The 13087-nt window shown below is 48.7% G+C and overlaps 1 protein-coding gene across 2 annotated transcripts in view; it reads left to right on the top strand.

Moving 5' to 3' along the window:
* Positions 1–12142, top strand: part of klhdc3 (kelch domain containing 3) — a 34892-nt gene extending 22750 nt beyond the window's left edge. For both annotated transcript variants that reach the window (XM_084451709.1, XM_084451710.1), the window contains exons 9-11: positions 6565–6638; positions 8106–8184; positions 9422–12142. In XM_084451709.1, the coding sequence (XP_084307835.1) occupies positions 6565–6638; positions 8106–8184; positions 9422–9488 (220 nt within the window). In that variant the 3' untranslated portion in view covers positions 9489–12142. The remainder of the gene's footprint in view (positions 1–6564; positions 6639–8105; positions 8185–9421) is intronic.
* Positions 12143–13087: the final 945 nt, after the last annotated feature.

Raw genomic sequence — 13087 nt, 5'->3', positions numbered from 1 at the left:
TTTTTTTTTTTCGCAGTGATGTTGCTGCTGGCCAAGAGGGAGCATTTGAAAAACACTTTCTGTGTGTTCCCCAATATGGCCCAGCTGTGTTCAAGGCCCTGAAAACAAAAACAGATTTAATCACCACTTCCTCGCTTTTAAGCGTGTAGCAGTGGGCAGCTGGCCAGATAACAGCCCTCGCTGAGAAGAAAGGACACTCATTCGTGTTCTGCAGGTGTAGTTTTTAAAATTCGTTTTTTAATTGTGTTTCTTGGTTGACTGAATTCTCTGTCCACGGGAGTCGTCATTTGAGACCGATATCGTTAGCGGCGGCCATTTTGCTCCTCTTATCTGGAGGCTGCTGGTCGTCTGTGTGGGAGCGTCTCTGCCTCTACCTGGGGCTTAGCCCTCCTCAACCAGCGTTAGACCTTCATCAACAGGCCAGCCTGAGCCCAGGAGGGGGCACAGATAGTTAACAAGGACGGCTTCATGCTGCCTGAGATTAGAGCAGGGGAAATTAATCCTGCGGAGGAATGTAGCCAGGGATCGCCCCTTAATTACATGACACCTTCATGAACACCTTTATGAACCTCCCATTACTTAAGCGTTGATGGGTGTATCTTTGCCCAGTTGGCCTATAAGTTTACTCCATGCTCTAAAACAACGATGGTCTTCTCTACGAGCTATCAGTTTGCTCAGGCTGAGATTGGCGTCTGTGATTGTTGGGGTGTTCCAGCTCTACCGGTCTACCAGTTTGTCTCATCTGACCGTGGTGCATCTGGCCCTCCTGATAAGGACTCCTACAGGAAGTCATATTGCGGGATGAGTTCCTCTGTGCCTCTGAGTGTGTGTTTTTTTTTTGAAGGAGCACAGCTCATCAGGAAGTGGGCGAGGGAGGAAGAGGATGCAGAACGAATCCCTCCAAGAATGAGGATATGGTTGATAAAAGTCTCAGAGGGCCTGATCGGGGCAGGACAGCCTGCGGCTAGATCCCCACTCAATGGCCTTTGTGCCTTGGCATGTGACCTTTGAGCCCCCCCAAAAAAGGCCAAATGGCCTTGCCCCTTAAATGACGAAATTCCTACCCTGCCCACTACCACCGACGTTGGCTTTGAAAAGCAGGCGTGAAAGTGTGAGTGCCTGGAACCTGCTCCTCCTTTCATTGTCACGCATGAGAAGGTTGCTTTCTAGAGTTGGTGGAATTTCTAACGCGCCGTTTTTCTCGAGCGGTTTATAGTTTTAGGGCCGTGCCCGCTCCGGTCACATCAGGGTTTTGGAGGCCTAGGTGTGGAAGAAGGTGAGGCAAGGGGAGGGGGGGGGCTGGTGGGGAGCTGGGGGCATTGCTGGAAAACACCCAGCAATTGGAGGGGCCCCCAATTAGACGCCCTTGGTGAGTGTTGTTTGAAACAGCAAGCAGTGTTTGTGTTGGGGGTGGGGGCTCTCTGAGAGATGGGAACCTGGGCTGCCCCGGGAGGAGGAGCACTCTCACCCCTAATGATACTTTGCTGATCGTGTAACAAAACGACCCATCAAACACCAGGACGCCACATAAACTCATCACCCTTCCCCACTCTCCCGCTTTAGACTGGCCTCCCTGGCTAACACCATCCTACAACTCTCTTCTTTCTCTCTTCCTCTCCAGTCTTTCCTCTCTCTCTCCCTCCCTCCCTCTCTCTCTCCCTCCCTCTCTTCCTCTCTTTCCCTCTCTCTCCCTCCCTTTCTCTCCCTCCCGCTCTCTCTCCCTCTCTCTCTCCCTCTGTCTCTCTTTCCCTCTCTCTCTCTTTCTCGCTCTCTCACTCCCTCCCTCCCTTTCTCTCCCACTCTCTTCCCCTCTCTCTCTCTCTCTCTTGGGTGACCAGCCCAGTGTGACGTTAGCCTAACGTTCTGCTCAATTTCCGATCTGACTGTGTCTTTATAGAGTGCCTAAGCGGAAGCAGGAAGAGCCATCCCATGGGACCTTAAATCGGAAAAAAATATTTACAGTAGTCAATCGCGATAAACAAATAATTTCTTGATCCTGTTTGAATTGTGCCATGACAATACACATATGATGTTTATAAATTTAAAAGATAATTTTGTCCGGAAAGTCACAGTTTGTCATAATACTGTAAAGCAGTTATTCCATATGTAAAGAGGTGAAATCACTATTAGTCTGGCCATGTTGAGAGCTGCAGGAATGCAAAAGAAGAGTTACTCAGTTCTGTAAGAGCTGGCATGCCAGATCGGCTTTACAAGGTTTTGGCGAGTGTTAAACGAGTGTCATGTCGCCTAGCTATTAGCTAACTTGCGATTTAACCGAGATTAGTAAAACATTCTGTTTTAAATTGACAAACATCATATGGTCATGGCACAATTGGGTTCAATTAAATTATTTTTCTCTCACCGTTCACTAACATTCATATTTTTTCATATTTAAGGTCCCATGGCATGGATTTAAGGTCCCTCCTCCACCTCCACTGTTTATCACTGCACTGCTATCCGCTGCTCGCCTTCAGGCATCAGCCTCGCAGCACAGAGGCCCTCTACCTACAGGGGTGGCTGTAGCTCAGTTGGTAGAGCGGGTCGTTCAATGATCGAAGGGTCAGCGGTTCGAATCCCAGCTCCGACTGTCCACATGTCGAAGTGTCCTTGAGCAAGACACCCAACTCCAAATTGCTCCCAATGAGCAGGTTAGCACCTTGCATGGCAGCTACCGCCATAGGTGTGTGAGTGTGTGTGTGAATGGGTGAATGAGAGGCCATTGTAAAGCGCTTTGAGTGCCGCTAAGGTGGAAAAGCCCTATATAAGTGCAGTCCATTTACCATTTACCTACTGTGTGTGTGTGTGTGTGTGTGTGTGTGTGTGTGTGTGTGTGTGTGTGTGTGTGTGTGTGTGTGTGTGTGTGTGTGTATGTGTGTGTGCGACTGCATGGTAATCAGGAGCTACTGATAGAGTTAGCTTCTGTTAGCCCAGAGGCTTGGGCTGATATGATGACTGATCCTAGCCCAGCTACGGCGGCCTCCGAGCATTAGAATGTGTTTGGGACCTCAGTTCCCTTCACAGGGAGATGCTGTACCTCAGTTCCCTTCACAGGGAGATGCTGTACCTCAGTTCCCTTCACAGGGAGATGCTGTACCTCAGTTCCCTTCACAGGGAGATGCTGTACCTCAGTTCCCTTCACAGGGAGATGCTGTACCTCAGTTCCCTTCACAGGGAGATGCTGTACCTCAGTTCCCTTCACAGGGAGATGCTGTACCTCAGTTCCCTTCACAGGGAGATGCTGTACTTGGTGCCAAACACCATTTTCCAGATTGAAATGAGGATAAGCAGCAAAGGGACGACACAGAATACTGGATCAGTTCTGATGTGCTCTGCTTATCTGACTCCCCTCTCATTCAGACCAACAACAACACATTCCAGTTCAGTGTCCTCCCTCTCTCTCTCTCTCTCTCTCTTAATCTCTATCTCTCTCAATCTCTCTCTCCGTCTCTCTCAATTCAATACAATGAGGCTTTATTAGCATGACTATACAAAATGCAGTAAAGCACACAGCACAAGATTCCTTGATTTGTCACGTGTAATGTGACAAAGTACAGTCACAGTGAAATGTTTGAAAAGTGTCCAAGATTATGCTTGATACAGATGGATTTTAATACTCTATGTACAAGTTACAAATTACGAAAATTACAAAGTTTGCAAATGAACACTAAGGTAGTGTAATTGTGTAACACAATTAAATAATAAAATTTATGATATTAAAAATAAATAATGATAAACAACATATAGTACAACAGAAGAATTGATGAACAAAACAATAGCAATACATTATCAATAGTAATCACAATTGGGTGGGGGGGGGGGGCATTCTCAGGATTGTGTGTGTGTGTATGTGGTAATATGTTGTGTGTGTATATATATGTACATATATGAATATATTCGCTGGGGAGGTGTGTGTGTGTGGGGGGGTCTCTCTCTTTCTCTATCTGTGTGTTTGTGAGTCTTTGTTGTCCTAACAGAACGGCGCTGCTCTTAAAAGGGCATCACCCGGGTTCAAAGGTCACGTTCGATCAACACTGCGGCGCGGCCCGTCCAATAAACATAAATAAATGTGTGAGTGTGCGTGTGAGTGCTAATGTAACGGCCAGCTACGGGCGGGCAGCCGGCCGACCGGCCAGGCGCGATGGGCAGGGAGACAGAGTAGCCAGTCCCAGGGTGGCGGAGCTGGAGGGGGCGGTGGTGGGGGTCTGATAAAGGCTCCTGCTGTAAGCCAGGGTGGGTGACCTCCTGGGGGGCAGGGGCGGGGGGGCGTAATGAGTTCCCCAGCTGGCCCCCCCGGGGGCCCGGCGCTCGTGCTCCTCGCCTCTCCTGCCTGCTTTAAACCGACTGGCCTGTTTGTTTAGGCAAGATTAGCAACGTAAAACCCTTACAACATCCTGGACACGCAGCGAGAGGAGAGCAGAGGAGGGGGGGCGAGCGAGAGAGAGATAGAGATTGATGGAGGTGGAGGGAGCGGAAGCATTAGATGGAGGGAGAGAGAGAGAGAGAACAAACGATAGGAACAGAGGGATGGAGAAAGGAAAATGAACACTTTTAAATACAGGAGGTAATTCAAAATAAAGCTGTTATTGTATGGCGGTCCTAAATCTTCGGTTAAGCAACACTTGTCCCCCCCACCTGTACCATATGCAGCAGCTATCCGCGCACGGCAGGTTCAGGTCCTGCCATTCCTTACGGGGCCCTGCCTGCATACCTGGCTGTCTGAGTCATTCATTAATTAGCCCGCACAGCGGCAGTTATGATGGTCTGTTACGGGTCAGGGTCACCTGTCTGCGGTCTTGTGTGCTGCGTCACGCCGCCCCGGCCCATCAATACGCCCTCCGACGCGGACCGCTCTACTTGGCCGACGGCCTGCTGTCCTGGAGATGGAGAATGGATAAAAGTTCTCAGATGCGACTTCTTGATTAGGCTGCACTCTGTGCCTGCTGTGATGGATTTTGGCAGGGTTGTAGCTCCACACTAATGGGTATGGGAGTGTGTGTGGGGTGGGCGGGGGGAGGGGGTAGAGATTTAGTAACCTGGCAATCCATACCACTAAATCACTCCAACCTCCTCTGTCATCGTTCTCCGTGGAGTTAGAATATTAAGAGCGAACCACAGTGCGGCCCAATAAAATTCGGGACGGGTCGCTGGGTGAGCGAGGTGAGCGAGGTGCATCATTTATTAATCTGTAGAGAGTGAGCTGGGGTAGGGCTATCGGTGGAGAGACTACACGGGTCTCTCTCTGCCCCTGGGCCTGCAGGAAGCACAGGTGTGTGTGCGTGTGAGGGGGGGGTAGGGGGGTTGTGTGTGTGTGTGCGTGTGTGTGTGTGTGTGCTTGTGTGTGCTTGTGTGTGGGGGTGGGTGGGTGTATGTGTCTGTGTGTGTATGTGTGTGGGGGGGGGGGGGGTGAGGTGTGTGTGTGTGTGTGTGTGTGTGTGTATGTGCATGCGTGTATGTGTGTGTGGTAGCAGCTAGATCCGCTCCACACTCCGGGCAGGAAACAGATGTGTTATGATGGGACCTAGCTCTGGCTGCAAAGGGCCGAGAGGGGGGCGGGGCGGGGGGAGGGAGGGAGGGGGGTGTTGGGATTGGGGGGGGGGTTGCTATCAGCACGACCAGCCTGCTGTCTGACCAGCGGCCCACAGCCATCCACTTCCTGTGGGGCCTAATGAGTGCCGGGCCCTGATAAGCGGCCAGGGGTGCAGGATCATCCAGGATCAGCACAGAGTGTGTGAGGGGACGCTCCTCAGCTCTTTTTGCCTGTCTCACTGTCTGCCTGTCCCTCTGGCTGCCTGTCTGTCTGTCTCTCACTCACTGTCTGCCTGCCTGTCCTGTCTGTCTCTCTGTCTGCCTGTCTGTCTGTGTCTGCCTGCCTGCCTTTTTTGTCTCTCTGTCTGCTTGCCTGCCTGCCTTGTCTGTCTGTCTGTTTTTTTGTCTGCCTTGGCTGTCTGTCTGTCTGTTTGCCAGTGGCTTGCTCTTGACTTTTTACCTGGGTGATAAAAGCTTGTTGGGCTTAGGAGACGGGGCTGTGTGTCTGTGTGTGAGTGTGTAGGGGAGACAGTATCAGTACCCCCCCATACAGAGCATTCCAGCAATGAATAGTCCTGATTGGGATGCTGCCACTGTTCAACCAGTGACCATCCCTCTTAAAACATCCTCCTCACATGCCTGTTCCATCACCCTTCGATCCAGGCTCATGATGCCTTCAGAGCAGGGTCACTCCAGGGAAGTCAGTCAGTCATGCTGGGACAGGAAGTAGGGGTTAATGGACTTCCTGTATGTTTGTATGGGAAGCCGTGGCAGACTCTCTCCCCCTCTACTTCCTGTGTACCTAGGGGTCCGTGCGTTTTGTGGCCCCCATTTGGTCGGATGGTGTTTTGGGTTTTACAGATTGATGTTGTATAGTATCTTGCTCTCAACTGAATCATTCTTTTTTGTCTGTCAGGTTTAAGCAAAAGGAGGATCTGTAGATTTTGGTCCAGTTTCTGGCGGCGCTGCAGAAAAGACAAAAAAAAAGTGTAACTGACTAGTTGTTTTGTCTTTTTGCTTTTGTCTTTCTCTCTCTAGCCCCTGTCCGGAGCAAGGGATGGGAGATGAATTCAACCTCATGGATCACTCAGACCTGTACATCTTAGACTTCAGTGAGTAGGACTCCCTGTCCAAACCTCCCTCACCCCCACCTCGCTAACCACGCCCCCCCCCCCCCTCCTCCTGCCTCCTCCTCCTCCTCTTGCCCGCCACTTCCTGTTTGGCGCCGGGGCGGTCTATGGCGTTCCTAGTCAGGGTCCTGGGCTGTGTGGGCTTGAAATAGAGGCAGAGGGAAGGTGTGTGTGTATGTGTGTGTGTGTGTGTATGTGTGTGTGTGTGTGTGTGTGTATGTGTATGTGTGTGTGTGTGTGTGTGTGTGTGTGTGTGTATGTGTGTGTGTGTGTGTGTGTGTATGTGTGTGTGTGTGTGTGTGTGTATGTGTGTGTGTGTGTGTGTGTGTCTGTGTGTGTGTGTGTGTGTGGACTGGCAGTGCCTGCTCTCCCGTCTGCCCCGCGGCACGCCTCTGATCTGCCAGGCAAGGCACACGTGTTCCCCGTCCCGCGCCAAGCACCGCCGGCCCCGCCCGCCATCCATATGGCGGTTATGCATGACGCGGTAGCGTTGGAGCGGAAGCGGAAGTCTGTGGCTTCTCTATTGGTTGGCAGGGGGGGAGGATTGTGTGTGTGTCTGTGTGTGTGGGCGTGTTTAGAATGACATTGTTTCCTGTAGTAAACACATGCGTCATGAGTGTTCGGTTTTCCGTGCACGGGGGATCGGGAGACAGAGCGGGTCGTCCAATACTGCTTATGTACAGTATGAAATGAAAAAGATTAAAACTAAAGACATTTTCTCTATAATTATAGTTTATTTTAGTTAGTTTTGTAAACACATAAAACTGTTTAAGTCTCAACTCAACTCAAACTGTTTATAGAGCACGTTTAAAACGACCAAGATCGACCAAAGGGCTGTACAGTTAAGTTATGGCTAGTTAAGTTAGTTATTGTTTTTTTTGTAAAGCCTTATTTTTATTTTTATTTCAGTTAACTAAAATGTTTTTTCACACCTAGTTTTTGTTTTTTAGTTAGTTTTCATTAACTATAATAACCTTGCCACAGGGTCGACGGTTCGAATCCCGGCTCCTCCTCATCTCTCTAGATGTCAAAGTATTCATGGGCAAGACACAGAACCCCAAATTGCTCCCAATGAGCAGGCTAGAGCCTTGCATAGCAGCTGCCGACATTGGTGTGTGAATGTGTGTGTGAATGGGTGAATGGGAGGCCATTGTAAAGCGCTTTGGGTAAAAAAAGCTATATAAGTGCCGTCCATTTACCATTGACCATCCTGTGGACGCATGGTAGAAGGTAGTCAACAAGCTGACCTCACCCCTCAGGCAGACGCAAACTCAGCGGGAGGTGGGGGGGTGTCCCAGGTTCTGACCACGCTGCCTGGCCCTCCGAGTCCCCATTTAGAAACCTTCAGCCCCCGGAATAGACCGACTTTGTCTGCGTCTTTGTCTGAATGATGAGAGTCGGCTACTGTGATTCATGACTTCTACTCTGTTTACTTCCTCCGCTTTACAGGGCCCAATTTGAAGACGTTATGCAAGATAGCTGTTATTCAGTACAGTCTGGAACCGTCTGGACTCCCACATGACATCAGGTTAGACCAGCCATCCTCGGTCCCCCTCCTTCTCCACCTCCTCCTCCTCCTCTTCCTCTCCAAGATCAGCCTGTACTCTGTCGACTTAATTTTGTCAGTTTGTTCATTTCTTTTCACCTTCTTCTTTACTTTTCCTAACCCCCCTCTGTTAAACGTCTCACGGTCTCATAAGGTCAGGCCCTTGACATGTCATTGTTCTAAGGATTCATTTCTCATGTTGGGGTAATGATGAAGGAACCTGATACTAATTTCACCCCTAAAGACCCCCCTTCAACCACACACACACACACAAACACACACGTACACACTTTCAACCACTTTCGTGTTGGCAGTTGTGTTCCTAACCCTAAGAGGCTTTTAGGTGGGGTCAGGAGGGCCCCGTTGACTCCCATTGCCCCTCATGGGGACCTGCAACCCATGCCAATACCCTCCACTACATACACACACGCACACACACACACACACTTGCACGTACCTAACACACCCAGAGCGAGCGAGAGGGAGTGAGTGTGAAACCAGAGCCAGTGATAACAATCTGAGGCTCAACCTCTAACCTGTCATCAGGTCAGCAGCGGGCTGGCCGTCAGGCCCTGCTCCTGGGTCTCAGGTTACAGCAGGCCCACAGAGGCCCTGGCCTCACTGCCTGAAACATGCATGTGGGTTATCCTGTGTACCTTATACTTAGGCACATTACTGGCCACCTGTCCCTGATTAAAATGTAAAGTCAGTGTTTAAGATGGCCTTCAAATGAACTCGTACCTGAAGATGGTAGGGGTGTGTCTAGCTCCCTTCTCCCTCTGCTGCCATCTCTACATTTGCCTCTAATTCACTATCCCCATCTCAGCCTCTATCTCTAACTCTGCCTCTATCTCTAACTCAGCCTCTATCTCTAACTCTGCCTCTATCTCTAACTCTGCCTCTATCTCTAACTCTGCCTCTATCTCTAACTCTGCCTCTATCTCTAACTCAGCCTCTATCTCTAACTCTGCCTCTATCTCTAACTCTGCCTCTATCTCTAACTCTGCCTCTATCTCTAACTCAGCCTCTATCTCTAACTCTGCCTCTATCTCGAACTTGGCCTCTATCTCTAACTCGGCCTCTATCTCGGTCTCTTACTCTGCCTCTCTCTCTAACTCAGCCTCTATCTCGGTCTCAGCCTCTATCTCTGACTCATCTTCTATCCCTGTTTTAGCCTCTATCTCGGCCTCTGACTCTGCCTCTCTCTCCTGTCCTGCAGATGGGAGCTGGCGGCCATGACCACCAACAGCAACATCAGCCGCCCTATCTTCTCGTCCCACGGCTGAGGCCACCGAGGTCCTGCAGAACCGGAACCTTCTCTCAACACTGTTTCAGGAACCTGGGCTTTTTTTTACTCAGCTGGATCTAGAAGGACCTTTTGTACAGTTTGGTTCTGGGTTTTGAGTATCCCTCTGTCTTGGGTGTTGCTATCTCCAAGTAAAACAACAACAACTAAACCCTCCTAGTTCAATATGTCTGCTTCATATGACTTCAGTGGACTCTGGGTTTCAAATGTTTATGAAATCAGTTTTTTTTGTTTCATAATACAGAACTCAATGAAACTCACATTGACTCTAACAGTATTACGGACAGAAATATTAATTCAACACCGATTTTATCTTATTTTTTGAAAGTTGCAAAAGACATTTTAAGTTCTCTACTCACTGCCCCGATGAACATGAAATGTCTGCCCCTATGAACATGAAACGGAATAGCATTGCTCTCTTCTGCCTAGCCTCTCAAGAAATCCAATCAGCCTATGATAATCATGGATTTTAAATCTAAGCACAGGATTGGAGGACTAGACTAGAGCCTGCGTTCCTGATTGGTTGCTCCTCTGTCCTGTGGAGGCGCAGAATGTCTCCACTATGTCTCTGCAAGCGAGCCTGCAGCCCTTCCTGAGGGAACGAAGGACACGTCTTCTGTCACAACCTGCCTAGTCTCGCATAGTCAGACCTGTCTCCACACTTTCACACTGAGTCAACGCTGGCGAAGGGTCTAGCTGCGAACCCTTATTCTTCTGGAATAGGTGGGGGGAGAGGTGTATTTCTTAAAACCAGTCAGAATCGTCTTGAGCGGTGTTGAGCGTGTTTTTCTTTCCACGGTGCCCTCACAAAATAGTGTCTCTGGATTGAATTTAAACGAGGTGCTTATTCAAAAAAACCTACATCCTGTGAGCCAGACTACAACCTTCCCAGTACACGCCAAGCGTGGGAAGACTGTGGTTGTTGGTCGTTGTGCTAACACGTTCTGTCTCTGGTACTTTACAAAGTTGCCTCCATCTCCAGTTCTTGAAGCCGCCTGTCTGGCGAACTTACTTACGGTGCAAACTTACCAGTGGATGCAAGGTCATTGAATATAGGCAGTACTACAGCATCTGTTCCCTGTCTCCGTGTTACAGTTGATACCAGGCGTCTTCCTTCTCGCGCTCCGCTTGGACCTGGTCTACCGCAGCCTGGCCAACAAGCTGCCCCTCCTGCGCAGGTGGTCGACGACAGGGGTCCTTTCCAGTGATCTAAGATGTCTGCCTTGTGGAGTGATCCAGCCCTTCTAACTTCCTCTCTGGCTTCGGTATCACTCCCCCTTATATGAGTTCTCTAAAGGGCAAACATACATCAGACACACCATTTTTAGTACAACAATAATCTATTATGTGAAAGACAGAACATTTATTCTTCCAAAACATGCTCAGCACCATTTGTTAGGGAGCTCTCCACACCCTCTTGCTCTACTGTGTTTACCCCCCCCCCCAGTGCCAAATGTACATGTAGGTTGGGATCAGGATGCGAGAGGTAGGAGGTATACTGGGCAGACGCGGAGACCCAGGCCAAGCAGAGGACAGTGACCCACCCCAGCCTCCCTTCTCCGGCCAGAGGAGATCACGACTGGTGTGCATATGTAGCCCCCCATACACGGTCCTTCTGGATCAGTGTCACATTAACCAGTCATGAACTCCACGTGTGACGGCTATATTTGTAGCGCCTCTCTGTATTGCAGAGACTGCTGCACACCAGTGATGAGGCGAACACTGCTGTGAGTATGGTGGCTGGATAAGGGCTGCTGTTAGGTAGTAGTGTTGTTATTGGTTATTATCAGCCAGTGATCAAGGCTCATTTCATGTCTGAAATGTTTGAATCATAGGAATCAAATGGTCCTTTGCTAAATAAATTACAGTTTCAGCCTTTGATTTAAGAGGTTATGATAAGATAAGTCCCCAAAGGGCCAAGAGAATGAGAATGACGGGAATAATGGGATTATTGGCACCTCCATTTGATATTGAACTAAAATAGCAGATGATGGTCTGTGCGTGCAGAATAGCTCAGATGAAGAGAGCAGCGATGCCAGAAGCGGTGAAATCCTGGCTCAATTGGAAGGACGTACCTGCACACTAAAGCTCTGCACTAAAGCTGTTCTTATGTTCTTGCCTGTTCAGGCCTTACTAAAAGAGGGGTTAATGCTGCTTTTTTGCCTAAAAATCACTAGAGCTCCTGATGGCACGATAAAAGTCAGAGAAATCAACATTTGTATGAAGGCGTATTTACAGACCAGCAGTGCCAATGTGACTCACTGAGTCTGATACCTTCACTACTGCGAGGACATCAGGACGAGCCTCCCCACCCCAATCGCCTGTCCTGCTTCCCATATGAGCTACAATCAGCTGTCCACCCGACACAGAGGGACAACGCCTGCTCGTTTGACACCAAAATAAACAAGATGTGGAAAGATGTGATTTCATTATATTTTTTTTTAAAGTTGTGGCCCATTTTGTGGGGTTGGATGTGGACTTTTTGTGGGTACAACTTGTAGGTGAACGAAGGTGTATTTGGGGTGCATGGTTGAATAAAGTCAACAGGAGGGAATGACTAAAAGATAAAATGGTTTCTTGAGTGTTTGCATTCAGTGCATTCAGGTCAAGGCTGTGCGTCCCATCCCATTGAGGTTATTCTTTTTCTTTTTTTTTAATGTTTATATCAGGGGAAGATAATCTGCCAAGGTAAATCTAGGTTTACTGTCCAATATGCTATATACAGTACTTGTTTGGAATAATAAAATGAATGAGATTTTATTTGATTTACTTTGAGTTTTCTTCCTGTGATCACAGTTTTATTGCATTTGTGTTCATTGTATGATTCAAAACTCGAGTTTTTACTCATTGTTAAACACAATTGTTGAAGGATTTTTTTTCTAAAGGATTCCTCTCTCTGGCAGTGTAAATAAGTGTGTATTTGACCAACCTTAATGAGGCCACGTTGACCACTGTTGGTGACTGCAGTTGGTCTCTCGACTGCAGCCTGTGCTGTGCTGTGGTCAAGGTTGAGTTTGGCCAAAGGTTAAGTGGCAGCATCACTTCTGGTGATGGACTCCGTCTGTGGCCGCTCTTTGGTTTCCCCACGTGTTCATACTAATGGCCCAAGTGTGTGTGTGTGTGTGTGTGCGTGTGTGTGTGTGTGTGCGTGTGTGTGTGTGTGTGTGTGTGTGTCATTCTACCCTCAGGGAAGGATACTTAGCCTTTCTGAATCTAAATAAGTTGTGTGAATGAGCTGAGGGTTGTTATGACTTGAAATTCCCATAGCAGGGCTCCCAGAAGTCAAAACCATTTTGGAAGGATTGTGAATTAGTGAACTTGAAAGTTGTGATTGATTATCTCAAGACACATAATCCTTGCGTTCTGGCCAGTCGTCTGATAGCAGGATCTTTCCCTAATTAACAATGAATCACACAAAAATATTTAATGTGTTGCTTTGTCTTGCCTTTTTGATCTTCAAGGTTTTCCATTCCTTTCCTGGCTTCCATTCACACATATTGTATTATTGATGCCTTGTCTCAAACATGCCACCTTGGAGCTGTGCGACGCTGGCAGGTCCCCCCCAGACCACTGTCATCT

This window comes from Borostomias antarcticus, assembly GCF_949987555.1.
Source record: "Borostomias antarcticus genome assembly, chromosome: 2".
Classification (NCBI taxonomy): Eukaryota; Metazoa; Chordata; class Actinopteri; order Stomiiformes; family Stomiidae; genus Borostomias; species Borostomias antarcticus.
This window is presented reverse-complemented; position numbering and strand designations above follow the sequence as displayed.